Source organism: Condylura cristata, unplaced genomic scaffold, assembly GCF_000260355.1.
Source record: "Condylura cristata isolate star-nosed mole 26May11 unplaced genomic scaffold, ConCri1.0 scaffold00013, whole genome shotgun sequence".
NCBI classification, from domain to species: domain Eukaryota; kingdom Metazoa; phylum Chordata; class Mammalia; order Eulipotyphla; family Talpidae; genus Condylura; species Condylura cristata.
This window is the reverse complement of record NW_004567114.1, coordinates 35,236,520-35,261,787: the sequence shown is the minus strand read 5'-3', so window position 1 is coordinate 35,261,787 and position 25,268 is coordinate 35,236,520. Positions and strand designations below refer to the sequence as shown.

Sequence of the window (25,268 nt, the reverse complement as noted above, 5' to 3'; positions counted from 1 at the left end):
ATATCATGTAGTTGAGATCTGGGAATATGTAGACCTGGATCTGTTCCCATTTCTGTGGATTAAAACTTTGTGGATAATTACTCTGTGATCCAGACTTACTGGCTTAATTTTGCCATCTGTAAAATGAGCCAGGGGTGGAGGAAGATGATTCTAGAGGCGTCTCAAAGATCCTATCAACTCGAAAAATCTAACTAACAGAGCAGGGCAAGTCCTTTGATTTGGTTGTACTTAGCTAGGTAGTAATTCTCTTGTGAATTTTTTCAACATAGTTACTATTAAATTTTCCTTACTCTAGAATCCCAGACTTAGGATTTATTTCAGATGTTCTTTTGAATCTCCTATGGTTTAGCTGATCTTTGTACCTTTCAAGTCCTGATGTGTTTAAGGTTGACATTGAAGAAAAAGGTTAGAGATACATCCAGATACATTTTGTAGCTTGGAGAAATGGCCATCGCACACGCACACACACACACACACACAGAGTCCAGGATGCCCTCATTTTCACTGGGTTATAGGAAGGTGGAAGAAAGATCAGGCTCACAATGATGACTCCACCCAGGGATCCCACAACTGTCACTGTTACCGTGGAAATGGCAAAAACAGTATGTGGAGTTCTGCAGTGAACAGAGGAAGTAACTGTCTTGAGGGCAAAGACTCATCATATGTAGTTTTAACATTCTCAGTTGGTGATTTCAAATCAATACTGAAGTTGTCTGGCGAAAACAGTGATTTGCCATGTCTTGGAGCATATCTCAAGGACTCCTTTGAGAAGCTTATGGAAGTTATGGATACCCTCTGCCCAGAAAGCTACCCATATAGTCACAAGTTAGGATAGGATTTTAGGGAATTCTATATGCTCTGAAGCCCGTGAACCCCAATGCATTAACCCTTGGTCTAAAGTTGACTAAAGGAGCCTAACAGAGCTAGATCAAGACTTGTACATCCCTCGTTTGCTGCCCATTTAAAAAAAGTAGTAACAACGTTTTTTTCTTTCTCCCCTCTCTGACCATCCTCCTCTTTTCCTTTCTCTATTCCCACGTCTTTGTCATCACCTCTCGTTCTCTTTCAATGTCTCTCCATCTCTCATGCATCTTGTACCACAGATGTTCCAGCCTGGCTGAAAAGCCTCCGCCTGCACAAGTATGCTGCGCTTTTCTCCCAGATGACGTACGAGGAAATGATGGCCCTCACTGAGTGCCAGCTAGAGGCTCAGGTACGTGCTTGTGTAGGCCACTCCCTGAGAAGATGCACCAGGTAGAACCCAAAGGTCAAGTCCCACACAAAGCTTGTTTGGACTGTTTGACTGACACTCTCCCCTGGCTTGTCTTATTCTGGGAACGTCTAGGTTCTGGCAGGCATGACATGGTGAATAGTAAGGCTAGGTTCTTGCCTTCAGCATTCAGTGGGAGGGGGATGATGAGCAAACAACCACAGGGCAAGTGATGGTGAGTTAGGGCGTTAGGAAAAAGGTATAGCCTGGATACACTCTTTAAAGTCTAGGTTGCCAGGAGAATCAGTGAAGTCTAGAAAAAGTAACATCTAAAGGAGGACTCAGTCTGTTCCTGCTGTTACTTTCCTTACTGTTCCTCCCTGTGCCTTACCAGGGCTTGTTTGGGGAATAGCAGATTGGTTGTCATTTGTCTAGTCCAGTTACAAATACCTGCTGTTAGTGAACAGAAGCACCAGATCATGCCTCAGACCTTCACTAACACTTTTTGAAAAACCTGTTCAGACTGATCTTAATTGAGATTGGAGAAGGTTGTAGAAAATACTTTTTCTTCTAACCTCTTTAAGTAATATGTGACTGTCACTGAGAATAGTATTACTCCAGGTCTCAGATTTCACTCCCTTCTGCATGCCTTAAAAGATAAAATTCCTCCTTCCTTCTGAGGCATCTTTGTCCATGTAAGAATGCCAAAGACCAGACTATGAAACAGAACCCTGAAACTAAGCATGTTTCCTACCATGCTGTGCTCGAATAAATAAATTTGACCGATGTCTTTGTTTCTCTTGTTTAAAATGCCATTTGCATGTTTCAAATTGACCTCAGTTTCCTTTGAGCGGTGATTTGAAAGAATTAATGGTCTGAATGAACTAATAGTATTTCCCCTGCAGGAAGAGGAGATTGGGCCATTTGGGGCCTGGCTGGGCTGGAGGCACACCTCCAGCAGAGCCCTGGGTTCCCAGTGCATATTCAGTCCCCTGGGTAACCTCGCAGCCCTGGCTGAATACCAGTATTGAGATGCAAGACAAAGCCCAAAGTCAGTGCACATTCTCCCAGAATGAAAGGCACTAATTTCGACTTCCTGATGCTTCTCCCACCACTTTTTGGATCTTGATTGTTCCTTCAGATCCCAGGGATTGATGAGAACTGCTTCTAAGAGCATTTTTGTGTTTAGGTCAGAGTTGAGAAAAAAAAAACTAAGTCATCAGTTGTTCTATTTGAGAAAAAAAAAGAAAAGAAAAGAAATAGTTGACACAAAAGGGCAAGCTAGAGGCCGGCACAAACTTTTCTGAGTAATTTAATTCACTTGAACCTAAAGTCAAGAAAGAGCAGAAACATGCCCCCAGTGCTTCATCATGACGAGATCAACTTGTCACTTGAATCTTAATTTTTCTCAGTAAAATGGATGTCACTGGTGTTCCCATCTTTTTCTTCATTAAGAGGAATTGTATGGATAGTTGCAAGAAATCACCAGAAATTTGTATTAGAGGTCTGATTGCAAAAAGGATTTGGATATTAGCAGTATCTAAAATAGTTACCTACAGCCCTAGGTTAGTCAATTTACCTGTGTATTTTAATCATTTACCAGAAATGATGACTGAAGTATAGGTTTGAGTTATTTTCTATTCCGGTTTTCTTTATGAGGATCACATAGGGGCTAGGAACTGACAAAAATTGCCTGCGTAAGGTACCAGGTGAGAATGCTGGACTTCACATCTTCTCTAAATGAGCAATCACAGGACAGTTTGAGACACAATGAATCTCTGTATGAGGTCGCAACCTCTAGGACAATGAGGAAGGACTCAAATGATAAAGCTGGAGAAAAGAGTGTGTGACTTAAAAATGATCTTTTAAAGATATGGTTCATATACACAATGGAATATTACGCAGCAGTCAAAAAAGAAAGAAAGAAACACATGTCTTTTGCAGCAACATGGATGGACCTGGACAAGATATGCTTAGTGAAATAAGCCAGAAAGAAAAGGAAAAATACTGGATGGTTTCTCTCATAGCAGGAGTATAAAGGACTAGGCAAGAAAGTAATGATAATGATGAACAGCCATATACCAGAGACATTTTGTGGGCGTGGAGTGGGGAATGGGATCAAAAACAGTGGGGGGAGGGAAATGAACTGGACGATAGTGATGTCACAGGGGTGATTTGGTGATGGGAAACCCAAGGGGATTGCAACTGATGGAAAAATGCACAAAATGATGTAAAAATAAACTATTATAAATTTTTTTTAAATGATCTTTTAAGACAATGAAGAAATGTCAAGGTGGGTGGGGTAATTGGCTGCTCTTGTGTTCTCTCTCTCTCCTAAGGTTACAACCAAAGGCCCAGATAAATGGGTAGGGGACACTGGCTAGTAAGTAGAGGTTACACATGAGTGGATATTCACTAGTCTGCCAATATGCAGGAACAAAACAGACTGCGAAGGATTGCCTCTGGGAGTTTCTAAGTTGATTCTTAAACATGTTTTGAAATATGGCTTCTAATTACAGAATGTTACCAAAGGTGCAAGACACAAAATTGTCATCAGTATTCAGAAGCTCAAAGAAAGACAAAACCTCCTGAAGTCTTTGGAAAGGGTAAGTGATGGCCGGGTTAGGGGAGAGCTCCACCTTCACCACAGGAGCATGAACCACAGAAAACTCTTAGTTGAAAGTGACGTGGGCAGACCTCAGAAAGTGTGGTGTGCTGTTTCTCCATCAAAATCAGGAAAAAAGGGAAATGATTGTGCAGTGACACTTGCTGCTTATCCATGCTGGCACGTGACCGGACGGATGTCTTCCTGGGTGCAGGTCCCTGTAGCCGGACAGCCAGAGCTCCCAGGGAGCACAGTAAAGCGCACTTCATGTCCATTCCCTCCCCCTTTCATTCACTTGTAGAGATCTTACCCAGGTGACAGACAGGGTAGGGAATCTGTACAAGTGCTTCATCCCTGCTGTCCACTGAGGGGAGAAGCTGGCTGTGAGAAAAGCTGCCCCCGGGAGTGGCAAACACCAACTAGGGCGCTCCAGGTTTCAAGAGAGGTGGTCAGGATCACTCAGTAGAGGGACACGGTTGGCTCTTGTGGGAAAATTTCAGATTTTAATAGAAGAGTATGGTTTTCTATGACGCTGAAAGGCACCATCTTAAAAATACTTAGATGCTGGAAAAGTGCTTATTTCAGTGCTGCCTGAACTGTACTTTTCTACTCTTTGTGTCTGGCTATCACCCTAGTGAGGACATCGTTTTTCTGTTTGTTTGTTTGTTTTTAAGATTTATTTGTTTGTGCATACAGAACTGGGATACAGGCCAGAGGCTCAGGGGCAGTGAGAGGATTCACCAGAGTCAGAGTGGGGAGCAGAACAGGCCAACTGACGAAGTACACTGCTGAGGGGAGCAGCGGGCGGGTCAGGAGAGGTCTGCCGCGCCATGTGGGTCACCTCCGGGGCAGGCGGGGATTGAACTCATGCTGAAGTGGCTTTAGCTTCTTAGTGCTGTGTTTTAACCCACTGCACCACCAGGGACGGCCCAAGGACATCATTTTTAAGACTTGTTGACTTTATGATTTCATCCAAGATGCTTTCTACCATGCCTGAGTGACCCCTTGCTGCCTCTGCGCCAGTGGTGGGGTGCTGATGCCTGATTGTCCGAGGGCTTTGGGGTTGGGAAGTTCAGTAGGTGTTTGCCGCCTGCAAAGCTTTTGCAAAAAAAACCTTTTGTAGTAATCCCATGGCAACTTTGGAGGTAGTGAAAGTAAGTAAGCTAAAGCGAGCTTTGTGAGCACATAAAGATTTTAATGGAATGCGGGGTTATTTTTTTATCCTATTCACAAAAGTGCATGTGTGTATAGAAGTTTATACAATATATAAAGTTATATTTAATTCATAGCACATAAAATATAGATCACCTATATTTGCAGAATGTGTATCTAAGCAGGTATAAGGTTGCTTTCAGGCCCTCTAGACCAACTTCTCACCGGCATCCATGACAAGTGCTTCGTTAAGGTGAGCCACCAATGACAAGAGCCTGTCCAACACAACCCCAAATGGGTGCTGTTCTTAATTTTATACTAACTCCTCTGCCAGGCAGCTTGCCTCACAGAGTGATTATTGCCATGTTTAATGTAGGGGGTCGTTCTCTTTGGGGCACATTCACAAGGGCAGTTTTCTCCTCCTCTGTCAGGAAGCACAGAAAACAGTTGGCAAGAGGATGAGGCTGCCGAGTGCTAGCGTGAAAGAGTGACTCCCCCTTACTTGTGAAACAGTGACTCCCCCCTTACTGCTGGCTCATCCTGCAGGCGCTCATTCCTGTCCTCTGTGACAGAGGAAGTGCACCCGCTGAGACAGAGGTGAAATCGCCCTTGGCTCTAGTCCTAGTGGCCTGGGGCCAGTCAGTGGGGAGACACCAGGCACAGGTGGCCCTGGCACACCACTGACTCTCTGTCCAGCCTTTGCTGTGTCAGTGACATGCTCTGTGTCCCAGATTTCACACCCACAATAATGACTCCACAAAAATACTCCCCCTTGTTCATGGAATGGGAGTATTAAAAAGATAACAAATGTAATACAACATCTGAAAGTAGCTCATGACCAAGAACCAAGCAATGTTTATTCTGTTTGACTTCTCTGAGGAGGAAAGTTGCTTCAGCGGGGTCTCTCCCTCTGGAAGCTGGTGGCCTTGGGATGGGGCAACTATCCCCTCAAGATCCCCAGAGGATGCAGCCTCTGGCTCTGTTCTCTCTTCTCTGGGGCAGGCCTCTGCCTGCTCTTTGAGGGCAGGATTGTCCATGAGCTGTTACCATGTAGAACAGCAGCAAGAGACTCTCGACTCAGCCCTTTCTGGTTCCCAGACATCTCAGCTGATTATGCTGTTGGAAGCGCTGTCATCATGCCCTTGCCTGCCTACGGCATTCTTACCTCACACAGAACCTGGAGATTCCTAAGGAGATAGGGGCACCCCGCCCAGGCTAGTTCATAATCAACAGTGCTGCAGATAAGCTCTCCCCACACAGCTCTTCCACTCAGTTCCTGAACACTTAAAGCAGCTGCTTGGACCAGAGTGCTTCGTGTGCTGGAGGCTACCAGTGAGTGTGCACCTGCCCTCGGCTGGCTCACAGCGTACATGCAACGCATAGGCGTGAGGCCAGTGTTCTCACAACTCAGGGCCGCCCCTGGCACCCTCCGGGGAAGGTGGTGGTGGGGGGGGTCTTCCTAGGATGAAGCAGGTCACCCAGCACTGGGGAGGAGCCATGCTGACAGGAAGCTTCATTAGTAACCTACAGCCAGTCTTGGTGGGCCTTGGCCCCCTAAGCCAAGCAGGAGCCATGAAGGTGAAGGGTAAGAGGTCATTGAGCAAGGACACAGACAATAGCCGGGTTAGGACTGGGTGTTATGCCTTCTGGGAACCAAAAATATAGGAGTTCCTAGTATGGGAGATCTGGATTTGAGCTTGACCCATTGAGTCTGTGGTGCACCCAGGTGGAGGTGACAAGTCTTGGTCAGAAAAACGTCTAGAGTCCACAAGATTCATTGTGGGTCATCATTGTGTAAACGTTAGTTGATATCATCACCCCTCCCCCCCCCCCCAGTATTCTCTGAGAATTGAGAACAGACCCTGAGGGCCACGGGAAGATGTGGAGGGCTCCAAAAAGGCTGAAGCTGCCAGAGGGATGGAGAGAGAGTCAGAGGAAGGAATCCCACCTGGAGCCATGGCTGTTTCCCACACGGTGGGGACTCAATACTGTCCCGGAAATTGGCCACCAGGTCACTGCAGCCACGATGGAAGGGCTTCAGGGAAATGGAGAGGACTGAGGTGGCATCCCCTGAGAAAGTGGGGGTTTGGGGGCTGGGAAGGAAGATTAGAATGCTCCCTCTTTCATCATTTATCTTTAACAATTAAAATGTCTTCCACATGCTTTTTTCCACTGTCCTTTGAGCCTGGAATCTGGCATGGAGAAATGACACACACACACATACACACACTGCTCCCTCAGTTCCCTGACTACACACCCTCACTGTGTGAGTCCCAGGAACTATAAGCATCTTTGGATGAGGATTCTGTGGTCTTCGATTTTAGTTCCCCAGAGACTAGCACTACTGGGCTCATGGTAGGTTTACTGACACTTGAGGAATGGGAAGAAAGAGAGTGGATTTAAGTAGATGAAAAGGTACCATCTGTGTAAGAAGTCCAAGTTCTTCTTCGGCCACAGAGAGTTGAGTAGTGCTGGGGACCCTTGGTTGTTGAGGCTCTTTTCAGATAATTTACACCCATTACTGTTACACAATCTGCAAAGGCCTCTGAATGGTCTTGAGAAAACCAGGAAGGCAGGGATGTTCAGAAAGTAGCTTCCTTCCTCTTGAAGGAAGCTTCCCCTGAAACCATGTCCACTGAGCTGAAGGCCATGCCCCCAGGTGCACTAGGCACTGCTGCATGTTAGCTCACAGACAGCTTCGTTTGGCCTCTTTGTGTTTGTCATGTAGGGTTGTATTTATGGCATGAAGGATCAATAGATTTGGGTTAATTCCCTGTTTTTATCATCATGCAAAATTAGTTCCCCTAGCTAGTGGAGGCACTGGATTGAGTTCCATTCAAGATGTTTTCTAGCTCCCTTCTCAGTGTGGGATCTGGGGGTTGAAACCCGTCTTAAAGAGTCAGGAACATAACTTGATGACACAAGTGTCACCCTCAGAGTGTGCATGCACTGCAGTATCGCTGACTGGTTATCAGCCAAGTGTTATCTGAGAGACACTGGATTGAAGTCTAGGGCTTGGGGGGGATGAGTAGGTTGGGGGTGCAAAACCAGATCAAGCTCTGCATGACTCCTGGTAAGTTGTGTTACAGAAAATGTCCAACATTGTTCTTCTGTTCATGGTTTCTTTCTGGTGTGATTGTCCCCAGTGAAATAAGGTAAGATTTTCACATGGGGAAGTATATGTTTCCTGCCTGAAGGTGTTCAGCTCTAAGCATAATCAGAATCTCCTTTTACCACCACTGAGCAAGAGCACAGGCTTTCTGGGTGACAGGAGCAGGGAGCTTGGGTGGTGTCATGAGTGTGCTCATGCTGCCACGTGGGTGGCAAGGCAGGGGTGTCTCACCACCCTCACCAGAGCACAGCCCGCCGGCTCTGTTGCCCAGCCCCTCTGTGAGGACCCTCACTCCTTCTCTCCTTTCCCTTCCCCTCACCCATCATGCACTCAACAAGTTGCTCAGAGCTCCCCAACACTCCAGTCCTGTTTGGGCAGTCGGCAGCTCTGTGAGGCAGGATCTCCATTTGCACATTGTTGGGTTTGGAGAAGTGCAGGGGCTCTCCCACCCTGGGGCAGCTAGCTTTCTTCCTGACCCTCCAGCTCTGATTGGTCACCAGGTCCAAAATGGAGGGGCCAGTCATGTGATGGCATCAAATTCAGGAACTGGGCCATTCAGTCCAGCCCACAGGATACAGGGAATGCTCAGGATGCCCTCCCGACTCGTGTGCATCAGGCTGGCCAGCACAGGCTGCAGGCGTCTACCACAACCGTCTCCCCCAGGCTTGGAGGACGGTGGTAGAAGCTCTAAAGTCCTCCTCTGTGCAATGGACTCTCTCCCAGTCAGCCAGCCAGACACTGGCCCTGGCCAAGTTGGAGACTACTTCCCTTATAAACCCCCAGTGCCAACTAGCTAAGACACAGTTCAGGCTCTACTTCCAACCCCCTCAACAGGTTCCCACCAAGGAGAGTGGGACTGTGCGTGTTTTGCTGCCCACAATTATAACACCAAGTTCAAGGCTGCCATCTCAGGTTTCCTTTCCTAATCATTTACTGGAAAGTCAGGGTCAAAAATGATCACATTCCACATGCCTGTATTCCTTGACATTACCAAGCAATTTTTCTTAGTAGGAGAATATCCCAGGAATGGATTGGTGCTCATGCTTCAGGCTCTTAAAATTATGTCCTTGCTATTCTGGGCTCTCAGAAGATTAAATACTTCATTACTAATCAGAGCCCTGATTGTCAGTGTCCTTCCTGAGACCCAGGGCAAGGTTCACTGCATAAGCACGGTGGCAGGGCTGGCCTGTTCACATGCTCCTCCCCCACCCCGCCCGGCCTTGACCCCCCAGCCACAAGTGTCTGGGCCTGTTCTGTACATGTACACATGTAGGTAAATGTCCATGAGAATCCATTTTATTTCCTTTTTCTAATAATGCCCAATATAACATACTATTACAGAAAGATCCATTATCTACCATAAAGCTATGTATCTATTATATGTTAGCATAAGCATTATAGTATACACATATTGTACATATTTTTTCTCCAGAATGATCCTTCTAAGATATGTCACTCTCCTGATTCATTAAGAATAAACAACTGCATCCCACCCCAGCCTGCAAGTTTCTGCATCACAGCCCTGCAGCTTCTGAAACCTCATTTCCTACCCCTCCCCCCTCAGCCCCCTCCGCCTCAGGCCTCTGCCCTAGCCACGGCCTCTGCCCTAGCCACGCCCTCTGTGTGAGGCTCCCTTTCCCTGGACCCACACGCCCAGGCTCATTTGATGCCTTTTCCAGTATCAGCCCCTCAGAAAGCCTCCCCTCGCAGCAGTCCTGTCCTCGGATCTTAGTATGGTGAATATTCATGTCATGTAGGATATAAACTGCCTGAGGAAACCCTAAAGGCGAGCAACCACCTCCTATGCCCAGCACAGTGCCCACCACATTGGCACACTCTGTACCTACTTAGTTTACAAGGACAGGAGGCAGGTACTATTGTTACTCTCATTTAATATACCCAGGGGAGCTGATGCACAGAGAAGTTAAGTCACTTATCTGAGGTCACACAGAATGGTCAAAATTCAAACTGCAGCCATCTGCGCTAGAGTCTGTACTGTTAACCCCTAGCCTCTGTCCTGGGCTGCACGCAGGTAGGAATGAACAGGTGCTTTTGTCTCAAACAAATCACATTCAACCCAGGAAACCACCACAGCTTTATTACGCTGCCTCTCAAGCATGTCAGTGTAAACTCTATAAATGTATTTTATAAAAAGACACTGAGGAAGCCAGGAAAGAAAAGTACCAAAATCTCTTTAGTGATCACTAAATTTAGGATCTGGGTTTTTAGGTGATGTGTCGTTTCCTCATTATACATATCTGTTTGCTATCTGGGCTAATATTAGAATGATAAAATTAGAATGGTTACTTTCCCAGAGAACCTTCTGAGGGACAGGTGCCTGGTCCTGTCAGCAGCCGGGGTGGGGTCTGACAACATGGCGACAGACCACCGAACCTAATGGAGACCTTCTCCCTCTGACCTCCCAGGATATCATCGAGGGGGGCAACCTGCGAATCCCACTCCAGGAACTGCACCAGATGATCCTGACTCCCATCAAGGCCTACAGCTCCCCGAGCACCACCCCTGAGGCGCGCCGCAGGGAGCCCCAGGCCCCGCACCCACCCTCACTGATGGGCCCTGAGAGCCAGAACTCCGACTGCAAAGAGAGTGCTGTGGCCACCGGCGCCGCGGCAACCACCTCAGCGGGGGCCAGCGGTGGGATCCAGCCACACCAGCTGAGCAGCTGTGATGGGGAGCTGGCCGTAGCCCCTCTGCCAGAGGGGGACCTCCCCGGGCAGTTCACACGAGTCATGGGGAAAGGTAGACCTCAATTCTCCCACCTCCCCTTTTCTTGTGTTAATATTGCCCAGAGGCCCTCCCTGGTGGCGCCAAGGGTTGATGCAGCGCTGAAAGCTAGAGCAGTCACTCCACTGCGAGTTTGACAAGATTCACCAGAGACAGAGTGGGGAGCGGAACAGGCAGATCCATGAAGTACACTGCTGAGGGGAGCAGGGGCGGGTCAGGAGAGGTCTGCCAGCCATGTGGTCACCTCCGGGATGGGGATTGAACTCATGCTGCAGTGGCTGCGGACAGCCTTATAGTGCTGCGCTTTAACCTATTGTGCCACCAGGGAGGGTCCACTAGCGCATTTTACAATAAGGAAAGTATACCTCAGAGGTTCAGTTTTTTGGATCTGAACCCCAACCTCTCTGACTCCCCCCAACAAAAGTCTCTTCCTTAACACTTGCCCTGTCTGCTTCCTCTCTGAGGAGGGTGCCCTGGGCTTCGAGGAGAGTGCTAGAGCTAACAGCAGCCCTTACCAGGCACCACGCAGGCAGTGGGGGTGCGCACATGTGCGCATGCATGTATGTGTATGTGTGTATGTGTGTGTGCATGTGTGTATACATGTGTGTGTGCATGTCTGGAGGGTCGGCCAGAACCCACCCGGGCCCCCTCTGCCTGGATCGCCAGTGTGTCAGGACCCTATGTAATTATCCTTGGGATATATTGGTGTTTATGGGATGTTTCACAAGAAAGCTTGGTCATTTTAAAATTGTAGTGAATTCCAGTACTTTTCCTTTGGAAGGGGAAATGTTTTTTCTTTTTTTTATTGTGCAACATTTCAGAGCATTTTAAAGGACCAAGCTTTTACCCAAAGAAATGAGCACCTGAGCCTTCGAGGGGCAGTAAAACTGAGGATTACAACTGAGATGGAAAAAGGCTCAACATGATGTAAAAATAAACTGTTATTATTAAAAACAAAAAGTACCCCCATCCTCCATGACATAAAACATTTCAATCCATAGAAATCTAGCTCAGCAGCCATGACTTTTACCATCCTCAGAGGTGATCAGTGTCTTGATGGGTTCTTGGTCTTCTACTCACCTCCTCACTTTTCCCATCCTTTATGCCCAAGTGGGTTCTTTGTAGTGTTGGATTAAAGTAACACGTGGTGCTGATTAGCTGAGTAATCCCCATTCCCCTGTAAATGGTCTATGGTGTGCTTAGACCTCAGGAGACCTCCTCTGGCATGACTTCTTAAAGTTTGAACATTTTAAAGTATTACCGTAAACTCATGCTCAACATCAAAAAAAAAAAATGGTGAAAAGTGACAAATAGCCCCCTCCTACCCTGAGCCTGTCATCTCCCTCACTCTCCCTCCACACAGAGGTAATCATTATGAACAGGTTTGGAATGTCCCTTCAAAAGCCTTGTGATCATATACAAGCTCATGAGTATCCTTTTCTACACACAAAGAGAAGCTGTTTACATGTTTTTCTGTGTTTTTTTTTCTCACATTAGATACTTGTGCATATTTCTAGCAATACAGATATCACCTGTGTTCTTTTTTAGGGTTGTGTATTAATCCATGGTGCACAAAAATCATCCTTTATATAACAGAGTCCTGGTAAATAGATATTGAAGTGGTTTCCAAGTTCTTTTTATGAACAACGTCATACTGAAAATCCACATGCAAAGATGCAGTTTGTTTCCTTACATTGTTTGTTTTTGTACAATAGTTGATTTCTCTGTTCATGTGTAACCCTCCTATTTCCCATCACCACACCACCCATGAGCCATCAGCACAGTTTCTTGTGCTCTTCCTTTCCCTATTTTGACCCATCTCCCTCGCCTTCCCTGCTGTATGCCTCAGAACTATATTTTTACCTGCAAGTTTTGTGTGTCTTTTTTTCAACCTTTGTTCAGATTCCCTATATTCTTCCTAAAAGCAAAACCATCTGATAGTTTTTTCTCCTTCTGACTTATTTCACTGAGCAAAATCCTCTCTAGATCCATCCATGTTGCTGCAAATGGCATGAGTTTATCTTTTTTGATTGCTCAATAGTAGTCCATTGTGTATATATACCACATCTTCTTGATTCAGGCATCTATTTTTGGGCATTTGGATTGTTTCCATGTCTTAGCTATTGTTGATAGTGCTACAATAAACATAGGCATGCAAGTTTCAGAAAAGACACAATTTAAATGGGATTGTGTTACAGATCTGTTATTCAGGATTAGAAACAAGAACTATGCTGACCAAGGTTCAAATTTGACTACTTGAATGCAAGTCATGTTCATGTTCTCATTGACATCTTTTATCCATCTATTGCCACCATAACCTTCTAAACACCACTGTCCACCGCCACTATCAAAGCCGAGCCTTCTGGCCTCTCAGACAGGCATGGAATGGGCCATACTTAGGATACCATGGGAAATCCAGAGAGAGGGTCCTCTTCCCGTAGACTAACTCCACTCCATCTTCGTAGTACTCACTGGAGTACATAGGTGAACCTGTGCATGTACAAATGTGTGTAACACTTTCAGAAACAACCCTCCAAGTGATTGACTAGCAGGCTTCCCGCTCATGTGTGTCCACACACCTCAGGTCCCCAAAGAGGTGCCTCCTTCCTGGAAGTAAGGTGTGCCATTCATTCATAAATTTAGGGAGGCTGCTTTCTGATAAGATCTGACAGGACCTTGGATGCCTTTGAACTCCCTCTCAAAAGGAACCTCTTTCAAAGATAGAACTTGGGACACTGCTGTGTCTCCCTCTCACAGAGTGTCTGTCTCAGGCAGGATTGCAGAAGACTTAATATAGAATGGTATGACTGGAATTAACCGAAGGGGCTCCTTGAGGCACCGGCTCCTGTGGTGACCGAAACTTTGACTTCAGTGGAACGAGGAGCCTCCTTGCCTTTTTAGTGAACCTTGCATAAAGCCACAGGCATACATACCTCTCAAAATATTGGTCCTGAAAGGAAATCAGAGGCAGATCTTAGGCTGTGGAATCAGTGTGCATTTTTCTAATTCTTTTTTTTTTTTTTTTTTTTTTAAATTCACAGTGTGCACACAGCTCTTGGTCTCCAGACCTGATGAGGAAAATATAAGTTCCTATTTACAGCTCATAGACAAGTGTCTAATTCATGAGGTGAGTAGCGACAAGTTTCATAAAACTGTTTTTCTCATTGCTTAGAAATGGTTCTCAGAGTTTCTGTGATGTGATCATTTTGGTCTCTGACAACTTGTTTTTGAGGGGTGGATGGTCATTAATAATAACTCAGGCAGAACTGGGCTATGGTGACTTCAAACCTAAACACAACTTGTGTATTAATCTGGTGTCCAAAGATCCATCTAGACTGACCTCTGATGTGAGCCTGAATGCCTAGAGAAGCTTGAGACTCCAGAAGAATCCCTGAGTGACCAAGCATGGGGTGGTTAACACGCAACCTGGCCACCTAACCCTGGGTGTTTTCAGGTCTTTTAAAATTTTGTGTTAGAACATATTACCTTTCGAAGAGGGAGGAGAGAGTTGGCAAAAAGCAAAGGGAATAATATGTGTGTCTGTGTTGTATGTGCTTTGACGGCTGTTCTGCTGTGTTTTGATTTGTGATTTTTATAGGAATTGTATCTAGCCATATGTCCTTTTGAAGAAGGACGGAGGCAGCTGGAGCTGTGCCCGCCAGACTCTCAGAGTGGGCACACGCTTCGTGGGGAACCAGGCAGGTCGTGGGCACGGCTGTCCTGAGGAGCCCGCAGGCTCAGGAATTGTTCCTCAGATCCAGGATCCCATGACCACCAAACCCTCCCCTTTGCTACCCCTCCTCCCCAAGAGACAAGGTCTAGGCTTTAAGAAACTTAGGACTGAATAGCCTGAGAGCAATGAGGGCTTTTTGTGGGATTGTGTCATGAGAATAAGAAGGCGAAGCCTCCAAGTTCTTCACCTTGGCCGTGTTGGTAGCCAGGACCCTGAGAGTCCAAAGGCCACCAGTTAGGAACCCCAGCGCAGAGACTTGACTTCTTGCCCTCCCAGCCACCACACAGCTACTCCTGCTGTTGTGGACCCTCCGCCCTTCTGTAGTCTGACTCCAGGCACCCTCAAGCAAAGGTGTACCATCCCCCAAGGTTTCCTATAGCCATTCCTCCCTCTCAAGCCCTGTGGTTTCCACTCCCAGCAGCACAAATTCTTGTGTGCCCCTCCCTGCCCCATCCATACACCGTCTCCTAGTTCCAATTCTGATATTCTTGTCTGGACACCTCGAAGATTGCAGAGAGAGCAAGAACACAGTGGTTCCATGGATATTCATGAAGTACCTAGAACCTGTGCCTGGCTGCTTCCAGTGTGAGGGTGGTGGCTGAGACGATAGGAAACAGGTCATCCCATGATAAAGCCTCCAGGGAGGTCTTCTTGGCATCCCATGGAGCCCAGAGAAGCAGTGGTGGGCATCTAGCCCAGAACCCAAAACAGGGCATTTCTTCAAAGAAGGACTGGCTCCCAGCTGAGAATGGAAAGGTGAGCTCACAGTCTCAGCGGTAGAGGTTGAGAGGTAAGAAGGCAGAAGAGTGGTGCTCCAGGCAGAGCACAGTACCCAAGGGCTCTGACAAGGAGAAGGGTCACTTCAGGGACTGGCTGAGGTGCAGAAGGAAACCTGTTTCGCCTCCATGCCCACTATCACAGTGAGCCTTTCAGGTATAGGAAGACAGGTGAGCATCCACTGAGCCTGTGAGACAACGGGACCCCCCAGCTGCCTGCCTTGAACACAGAACAGCTGACCTGCTCCCAGTGGTCTCAGTCTCCAGCAGCCTGATGCTCCTTGATTTCCTGCTCCCAGGCATCCTGCTCTCTGGGCTTCCCAACTCTCCTTCCTATTTCTGTACCTTCTCCTCCCTGGCATGCCCAAGTGAGTCAGTACAAAGCAGAACTGGGGTGTAGGCCAGAGGTGCCGGGGGTGAGAGGATTCACCGGAGACAGAGTGGAGAGCAGAACAGGCCGACTGACAAAGGACACTGCTGAGGGGAGTAGCGGGCGAGACAGGAGAGGTCTGCCGCGCCATGTGGGTCACCCCGGGGCTGGGATTGAACTTGCACTAAAGCGACTGCGGCTTGTTTGCAATGCTGCATTCTAACCCATTGCACCACCAGGGAGGGTCTGTGTAGACTCCTCTTCTGCTGGCAAGATGCCCCAGTGGCTGGAAAAGGGACTTCTCACAATGGGAGTCAAAGCAGAAGGGAGCTTATGTTTGCTTACCAGAATTTGCACAGGATGGAAGGGTCTGCACTCTGGCTTTGGAAAAGAAAATGTTCAAAACTTGTTATTATTATTTTAGTTCGAAAAAGAGGAAACACATCTGAATTAATTTTCCACAGCCTCGGGCTATTCTCTGTGGGCAGAGCACACCCTCCCTGTGAGGCCCCATGGGGCACATAGTTTCCATCCTGGATGAAGTTCGCCTGGGCTCAGAGACAGGCCTCCCTTTCACAGCCCAAAGTGCTCGTGGACTGGGAAGGGAGGGTGTTGACAAAGCCAAAGCACCATCTTTCTCCTCCTCAGGAGTGTAGCTACCAAGTGCCTGGAGTAGTGAAAGGAAAAGCAGGACAGTTCTGAATTTTATTTCTGAGACGAACCACTCCCTCTCATAAACCATAATCCCAGGCTTCTCGCCTCTTTACCAACATCTTGAGGATGTTCTGGGAAGATGAACTCTCACCCCACTCTGAGCCTTTTCATGCACACACACATGCTATAGGAGACATCTTAGCCATCTTCTTCCAGACAGACTTATTAGTCTGGGCCTGACAGGAACAGACGACTCGGAAGTGACTGGCTGGCTGTGTCTGGGCAATCTGGAGTGTGGAATCTTCCTTCTTCCCCAGTCCCTGCAGAAGCATCTGCAACTCAACCCAGAGCTACGGGGGCGGGGGGGGGGGGGCGCTGAGGTGGGGACAGTGGAGCACTCCTTTGTAGGCACACAGGAGCCTGCTTTCAGAAACTCCCCAGGCCTACCATGCCCTGACTGCTTTCCACGCCTCCCGGCAGCAGCCTCCGAGGCTAAGAAAATGAGCCCCACTATCAGCACTGCCAACCGGCACCTGCTCCGATCCTCAGATCCTCAACTCAGAGATAAGTAAGCCTGGTGGGCAGGGTTTGGGTGAAGGAGCTGACTTCTCTGCAGGGATGTCAAGGTTTGTCTTGTTGGATGCCCTTCGCCCCATGGGAGATGTCATGTATGACCTGGAGTCCTTGGAAGCATGTTGAACATCTATAAACTGAGCCTTTACTCCTTTGTCACGTGGAAAACTGAGGCCAGTTGTCTTGCAGGCTAGCTCCAGAGGAGCTCCATTTGTAGACTTGGGCACCAAATGTCATTTGTTGGGGCTTAAGGTGACTGTGCATGACAAATTCAGCAAACATACATATCCCGCCACCGCAGTGCTGGTCTGTAACCCAAAAACCTGAGCAGCGTAGCTGTGAGCAGCACGTGTCGAATGGTACTAAGATCACGCATGTTTTAAGTGTTCTGAATACTTTTCACCTATTACTCCTTTAGTCCTTGTAACTTCCCTTGGAGGGAGGTGGGATTAGCTGCAGCTTCTAGAATAAACTGAGTGTCTGGTAATGAGCCCAGCCCATATCTACCCAGAGCTTTCTAACCTCCTCCCCACCACCACCAACCACCCCACCCCCAGGCCTGGGGCTGAACGTTCTTGCTCTAGGTCATCTTGGTCAGCAGAACTGTGTCTTGTGTCCTCAACATTTGACCGGTTGAGCACATCAAAAGCAGACTCTGTCCATCCCTTTAGTAGTCAAACAGAAAAGCTGCCTCGGCAGTTTCCTGAGGAAGCCATGGCAGGTAGCACTCCGCCATCACCACCACCAAGTGAGATGGTCAGAGGAAAAGCAGGTTCACCTTTGAGCCGTGGGCCTCTGCCGGCACACAATCCATCGAGGTCTGCACCTCTGTCTGTAGTCGGGCACTGGTTCCCTTTCTTGGTTACTGAATGCCCTTAAGGGCGTCTGGCTAAGGTCACCCAAAGACAGGGATTTGCAGAGCAATAACTTTCTCATGTTGTGATAAATATCTTTTTACTTTGGTTCACATTAACTCTCCTGTGTTTAAGTCCTTAAAGATTAAATGTCGTCAGGAGAAAATTAAACTGTCATTTTACTTTGTTTGAGAAATGTGGGAAATAGCCATAGAGTGTTACGCTAAGTGATTGCTTCTTGCTGCTTACAAGAGTCCATGGGCATGTTATCGCCATCACCGTTCCTGCTCCCCCGTCAAATCTGTTGGGTCTCCCACCACCGCGGGCCACAGGCCGTAGGCACTTGGAAAGGGTTCCTGGATTGCGTGTGGCCCGCACCGTTTAGATGACTCCAAGTCCATGCCCTGCCTGCAGCAGCACCATGGGACGTGTGCTACAAACCCATGCCCCTGGGGCCCCAGATCTATTAAACTGGGCTGTAGGTAATAAGAAGGAATCCAGGAATGTGCATTTTTAACAGCCTCTGTGGGTGCTTCTAACATATCATGTATTTCAGAGCCTCAGGAATTACAGCCCCTGCGAAGGTCCCTTTCCAGGCTTTGCTGAGTTACAAAGTCCATCCACACAATGACACATAATATAGATGAGAGTGTTTTATGGGGCAGTTAGCAAAACATCCCCAAACACCAATTTTACTAGAAAAGACTTGGGAAGGCATCAACTCTACCCATTTTCCTAAACAAACAAAACCATTTTGGTCGGGATTGGTGCACTGGGACTTCCGAATGGCATCTACCCGTAACTGGAGATTTCTCGGCAAAGCTCTGAGACAGAGACGGAACTCCATTGTCTGAAGCCTAGCAGATCCTGCACGATGACCACACTCATCAAGCAGATTGATTTTTGGAGTGGCTTAGCATTTCCTTTGATTATGAAAATGCAGGGGGCCTGCAAAAGCCAGAGTATTTAACAATCAATTTTGCAATTCATTCTTGGTTAATAAATAGAGCCCAGAGTGGAGTCAGGAGGAAGGAAGGAGGGTATGGCTGTGCCAGAACACAGCCCACATGAGGTCCGGCCAAACCTTCGTGTGTGTGCGTGTATGCGTACCTCACCAGGCACCTCCTGTGCCAAATCACCTGAATTTTCAGTACAGGAGGGTCCCAAATCAAACTGATTGCTGTTTGGACTAGGTTGGAAACAGGTGAAGAAAAGACTCCAGTGTTTCCCCCTATTAACTGTATGTTTCTCCCTCTAATGTCAGACCGCGTCACCCATTAAGAAGTCCCATTTGTTTTTGCAGGCATTTACAGAGACACAGAAAAAAAGATTGTTGTCATGGAAACAGCAGGTGCAGAAGCTCTTTCGGTCTTTCCCTCGGAAAACCCTCCTAGACATATCAGGATATCGACAGCAAAGAAAGTACGTTGGGATTTCATTTTTTGTAACACACAGTGGTTCCCTGGTGGCTTGCTGCCTGCCTGGGTTCCTGGGCCAGACAAGGGCAGGGCTTTGTTCTGTCCGTGGGGACGCCCTGTAGACAGTTCAGATAGCATTCCTTAAACAGGTGGGCTTGGGAGGAAACTAGAGAGAAAGCATTCCCAGAGGAAGAGCCGAATAGGATCAGTCAGAGCTCAGCTGACCCTGCCGAAACGATGCTGTTGTTCGAGATGGGCACCAAGTGCGCGTGGCAGTGAGGCCATGACAGCCAGCGCAACACCTGGTAGCTTATTGCAAAAGGAGGCCGAGGAAGGACAGAAACGGTTGTTGCTATCAGCACCTTGAGTGGTAGTGTAATTTTTTCTTCCTCCCCTCTAGCTGCAGACAAGCTAATTATAGTCGGTGGCAGGGTGAAGAACCCAGTGCTAGGTCTATTTTGGTCTGAGGTGCAATCTAAGAGTGGAGCAGCACCATTCTTGATTTCTCATAGTACTTCAGCTTCTTGGATGCAGTTAAAAATAAGCCTAGTTGTACTTTAGAACCCCATTACCGTAATCTGGTTTTAAATTGAGGATACAGTTGCATCTGAAAGGTGAATTACAGTGACAATCTGGAGGAGGAATTAAGGAGAGGGGTGGAGGAAAGCTGTGAACAATGGCAGGGAGTGTGAGAACATGCCAACTTCCTGAAAAATCAACATTCTATTTTATGTTTTTAAACACGAGCAGTTTAATAATTTTTTCACTTGCATCGAAAAAGTTCCGATTCCTTTCTCAGTGCATATAGAGGAGCTCCATGTCGTTGAAATGTTAGGCATTTATTTGCATAAGTAGGCCTTAAAACACCACTGTTTGATATTATTGAAGGGAGATAAGGCCAATTGGAATTTGTGAAGTCTTCGTTAAAGATTAATGTAAAAACTGAAGTGTTAAGATTCTCTAGCGTATATAACACTGTTAGTTAGTAAACACTTAGCACTTTCCATGTGCCAAAGAGTAGCCAAGCACTTTGAGAATATTAATACACTTAATCCCTGCAACAACCACATGTGGTAGGGATGCAGTGGTTAACGTGAGTTCCCAGGGGAGTCAGAGGCCACGCCACCCAGGATTGGGGCCATGCAGGCCATCGCCAGAGTCACTGTCAGAGCCTCTCTACCCCTGTGGGTGCCGCACAGCGCTTAAAACTCCTGTGCTTCTGACGGATGTGGGGAGAAGATCAGGCAGAGCAACATCCTTCATCGCCAACTCCGGCCACAAGTCCTCTGGCGCTGCCCTCCCAGGTGGCCCCTGCGCCCCGACGACACCTGAGGACCCAGATGTGAAGCCAGGCTTGCTCCTCAGTCTCCTCCCCTGAGGGCTGCCCTCTGCCTAGGGCGCTCTGTCAGGGCAACAGCACTTCTCCTAAGTTGTCTACCCCAAGACATCTCTTGTAATATCAGCTTCTTCAGGAGGACAAATTCCAAGAGAAAGAAGGAATTCAGAGTGAAGATGGAAATAAGACTTTTATCTTTGCTCCTCCCTCCAAAAGTGCTATCCCCTGCCTGTAAGACTAGTCCTTGAGTTAGCATGTCACCAAGGGGTACCCCTGAGACCTCCTAAGGTTGTGTGCCCTAACAGACTATCCAGGCACACAAAGACAAAGCATACTCTTAGTGTGGAAGAACTGTATAGGATTATTGTGCTCAGAGAAGTGAAGAAAGTATAAATGGTTCCCAATAAAACATCCAAAGTTATTTGTCCATCCCCTCATGGGTAAATGCCCAGTCGAACAGGGTTGGCCTGAAACAGGGCTGCTGAGGCCCAAAAGCTTGCTGCAAGTCTAAGATAGATACCTTCTGGTGGAGAACTGTAGGAAAGGGGCAGAGGGTTCAGGCAAGTCTAGGATGAAAGGAATAAAATCAAAGTGCAATCAAGGTGACATCTACCATTGTCAGCCTCCCCACCGGTCTCTTCCAAGTGTCTCTATATGTTACTCCTTCACATATCTCCTCCAAGCCCCCCAAGTCCCTGCAAATCGGAAACCAAGAAGCAAGCACCATTCTCCAGGTCTCTCTCCTGAGCCCACCTGGCCTCTCAGCTCTGCCATAAACGTGCCCCCCCACCGCCCGGCCCCAAAGCAACTGCCTTTAAATGGGGGTGGGGCTCTGCTTTTTATGGAGATGCCTCTGGTGTACTTGGTCTGCACCAATTCCCTTAGCAGGAGGAGTAGGGACAGTAACTTTGACCTCTCTAGAATGTTAACTATCACTTGCACTGGTTTACCCAAGGTGTTTCAGATTAAGAGGCCTGGTGGACCTTTGTATTGATTAGATAAAAATGATTCTAATCATTGATGGTGGGCATTCAATTAGAAGTTGCTAGAAAATAATTTGTTCTCATAAGTATTACCTCTCATGTCTTTTTATACTATATATTTGCTTGAAGAGCCATTTCAGCAATAATACAAAGGTAACTGCAGCTCATCCCCTACTTGAATTATCATAAATCCCAAATTAATCGGTTCTTACTAATGTTATTTTATCAGTCTTCTCACACATTCCAATGTAATGAAATCAGTTGGTTTGATTTAGGAAGTCAGGGAAAAAGACACAGATGGGGAGAGCAACAAAATGAGAAACAAAAACTTATTTTAGTCACTTTGTTCCCATTAATTATTGGATTAAATCTAGTGATCTTAAGTAAACTAAGCATTCACTCTGGTTTTCAGCAACAGCAGCCCTTCACATGCCTGGCTTTGTTACGGTAACCATTAACCCACAGAACAGCCACACCATCATTAGAAAACTCAATCAAATTCTCCCCCTAATCCACAGGATCCCCAAATGTTCCTGGCACTGCCAGCTGCTTGTAGCTCTGCCCAATGAGCCCTGACTGTAGGAGAACGTAGCATCCAATTCTCCAGTGACTGACTAAGTGTCTCATAGCAGAACTCTCTGCCCACATTACACTGCTTGAAAAATACAGTCTTGCCTTCTTGGAAGCACAAATCATTTTAGCATCACTCATTGACTGCAGTAGTTTGCATATGAAATAACTTTTAAAACATCCAACCAAAAAAAAAAAGATCAAAAAAGCTATCCACACTAAATAAGGAAAAGTCTTAGAAAAATACTGAATCATCTACCAGGTGGCCAAAATCTCAGTCCAAAAACCAAAGGACTAATTTCCATAGTTTAGGGAAAAAAAGAAAACACCCACCACATGCTCCTTGTCTCCACCTGTCACGTATCTTGTCCTCCCTTCAGAGGAGGACCCTGGGGGCCCCATGGAGTGAATTCTGGCCTGCCTGGCCTTCCAACCAAAAGTGTTTAACTTTAGTAAAAAGAAAGAAGAAGGGAGAGAAGAGGGAAAGAGGATGTGATATCAATCAAGAGATCTCATATCCTTTCTCATCTACCACATGTGGATGAGCTGCTGACTGGAACCTGGAACTCTTCCCTTGGCCACAAAAGCCTAAAATTGGAAAGGCACAAGCCCAGAAATTGGTTGCTTTCACTGTGGACTACTCTTCCTGCCACCCTCCCCCACTTAGGAAATATAGGAATTCTGGGGAGAAAAACCTTTCCTGAGGTCAGCTGTGGCGTTATCTTACATGCCCCTCTCCCATGATTCTTTTTTTTCTGGAAATGATTGTTTTGCATCGTGTACACACTCACACACACAAAACACACGCACGCACACACACACACACACACACACTCAGCTGGTTAAACTACGTCAGCCTGCCTCCCGGAGTCTCCTCACAGGCTTAGCACCAGCCTCCCCGCTGCAGCTGGGAAAGTAAGTCTGTTCCATCTTGTGGCTATTGGAGGTAAAGCAAGCTGACTACAACCAATGAATGACTAAAGCTGACTCTTCTTGGAAAGAATGTGCTGGTTCCTGAAACCCTGCTGGCTGCTGGGTGCCCTCCCAGAACCTGAGGCATGTTGGAGAGGACGAGTTCTTCTGCACTGAGATCACCAGGCCAGAGGGAGCACCAGTGTCTGAGTGCAGGGCCAGGGCCCAGCAGCCCTCTGTGGGGACCCCCAGGAGACGTGGCCGCCTGGTCTTCAGCAGGGACGGCCTGTGGCAAGGGAGCAGCGTGCTGGGTCCAGAACGCCGCTCTCATATCCCCCTCGCAGGCCAAAGGGCAGAAGCCCAGATGTGGCTCAGTTCTTCTACCTGGAGAGGGATGGAGTCGCCTTTGTTTGTTCAGTCTGCACATCCTGTGCCACGAGCTGGATTCAGGCACAGGGTGTGCAGAATTGACAGTCACCGGCCTGTTCTCTTGTGGATCACAACCACGTGGTGCCGAGAGGCCACACTCCATCCAAGTCTGTCACACAGACAATAGACACAGACAATGCGGTGAGGAAGGAGAACAGATCCAGGGTCCGGGCCTTTCTTGCTGTTCGGGACAGGGAGGGCCAGTGCTCGGAGATGCAGCATGCACGAATGTCCTGGCTCACCTACCTTCTGCCCTCACCCCCAACGCTGCCCCTTGCTGGCTGGTGACTTAAGAGAAGTGATTAAGCTCTCTGTTGTACTGCTGTAGTGGTAAAAGGAGTCGATCACCTACTTCATAGAGATTTGTGAAGAGTGAATGACATAAACAGTGCAGCACCTGTAAGATCAGCCTTTAGGTGTTAGCTCTGCTCTTAATTACAGCTCTTTCCTGACACAGCACACACACATAGGCTTCATAACTGTGAAAATGTAAGTGGAGCCGAAGAAAGCATCCCCCTTACCAAGCCTGGGGTTGGGAAGAGTCCAGGGTGTGACCGAGGGACTCTCACTTTCTCTGTTGGCTCTCACAGTCGCGGCTTTGGGCAGTCCAACTCCCTCCCGACGGCCTCAGTGGGCGGCGGCATGGGCAGACGGAACCCACGCCAGTACCAGATCCCCTCTCGGAGTGTCCCTTCCGCCCGGCTGGGCCTCTTGGGCACCAGTGGATTCGTCAGCTCCACCCAACGCAACACCACAGCCAACCCCACCATCATGAAACAGGGAAGACAGGTTTGTTCTGCTCCAGGGATGAAGGTGGGCAGCCAAGCCCAGGGTCCCCAGGCTACTGACCCCCCAGATGACTCATAGGTAAAGGGAGAGGCCAGAGAGGGTCTAAACTGAGGGACAGTGGTCCACATGCTTCAGAGGTAACTGGCAGTCTTGCATTATTTCTCTGGCAGACAAAGCAAGGCCATGCCTGCACCTGGCCTCCTAGATGTAGGATGCCTCGTGAGTGGCTTTTTAACCCTGGGGGCCTTTAGAAGAAAGATAAGTCCTATTTCCTACTTGCCTTGATCCTTGACCTGCTCCGGAAGACCTCACCACCCCCATAACTGGCTTTCAGACAAACCTGAGCATCTAAGGAGCTTCCTTCATGGCACACAGCTCCTTTGTCAAGGTCCAGCTGTGGAGAACCCCCAGGAAGGAGCCTGCCAGAGTATGCAGGAGGGAGTGCTGGCACCTTCTCAGTGAAGGCCAAGCTGCACAGAGGCTGTCACTGGGCCATTTAGAACTGGCCTCCAGCTCATAGCTCCCAACCTCTCCACCAGCCCCCAGCCCAGGCAGTGCTTTGTATGGAACTCTCAGGCGGGAGCTGGGGTTGGAGGCACTCAAGTGGATCCCGGGTTCTGGCTGTCCTGAGACAACAAGGGATGACAGATGGGCCTAAAGCCGGGGAAAAGCTCCAGACTAGACGGGCGGGATTCTCGTCCCAAGGGAAGCAGCACGGTGTGTGAGAAAGCCCCCCTTCCCGACTGCGGTTGGCAGCTGGAAGTCACCGCGAAGACACCCGCCTGGTAATAAACACACAAGCTGAATGGTGTCAGCTCATTGCCAGCTGAGAGGCTTTTTTTCTCTCCTCGCTTTGTAGTAAATTGTCGGAATCTCAAAAAGAAAATCAAATGAGAACCCTGAAATAGTTTGTGCTCTTCGCAGCAAACGTTTATAGAACTTCCTCATTTCCTAGAAAAGTGATGGGAAAAGCAATAGCAACAAAAGGGATAAAAGAGTTGTGGAGTACGTGTGGGAGAAAGGTGCCCAGGTGAAGCCGAGGACTTG

The 25,268-nt window shown here is 47.8% G+C and overlaps 1 protein-coding gene across 3 annotated transcripts in view; it reads left to right on the top strand.

The window, feature by feature from the left end:
• SAMD4A (sterile alpha motif domain containing 4A) overlaps positions 1 to 25,268 on the top strand; it is a 197,852-nt gene that overhangs the window by 160,037 nt on the left and 12,547 nt on the right. For all 3 annotated transcript variants that reach the window (XM_004681857.2, XM_004681856.2, XM_012724576.1), the window contains 6 exons: positions 1,104 to 1,213; positions 3,730 to 3,816; positions 10,506 to 10,839; positions 13,866 to 13,951; positions 19,088 to 19,206; positions 24,023 to 24,221. In XM_004681857.2, the coding sequence (XP_004681914.1) occupies positions 1,104 to 1,213; positions 3,730 to 3,816; positions 10,506 to 10,839; positions 13,866 to 13,951; positions 19,088 to 19,206; positions 24,023 to 24,221 (935 nt within the window). The remainder of the gene's footprint in view (positions 1 to 1,103; positions 1,214 to 3,729; positions 3,817 to 10,505; positions 10,840 to 13,865; positions 13,952 to 19,087; positions 19,207 to 24,022; positions 24,222 to 25,268) is intronic.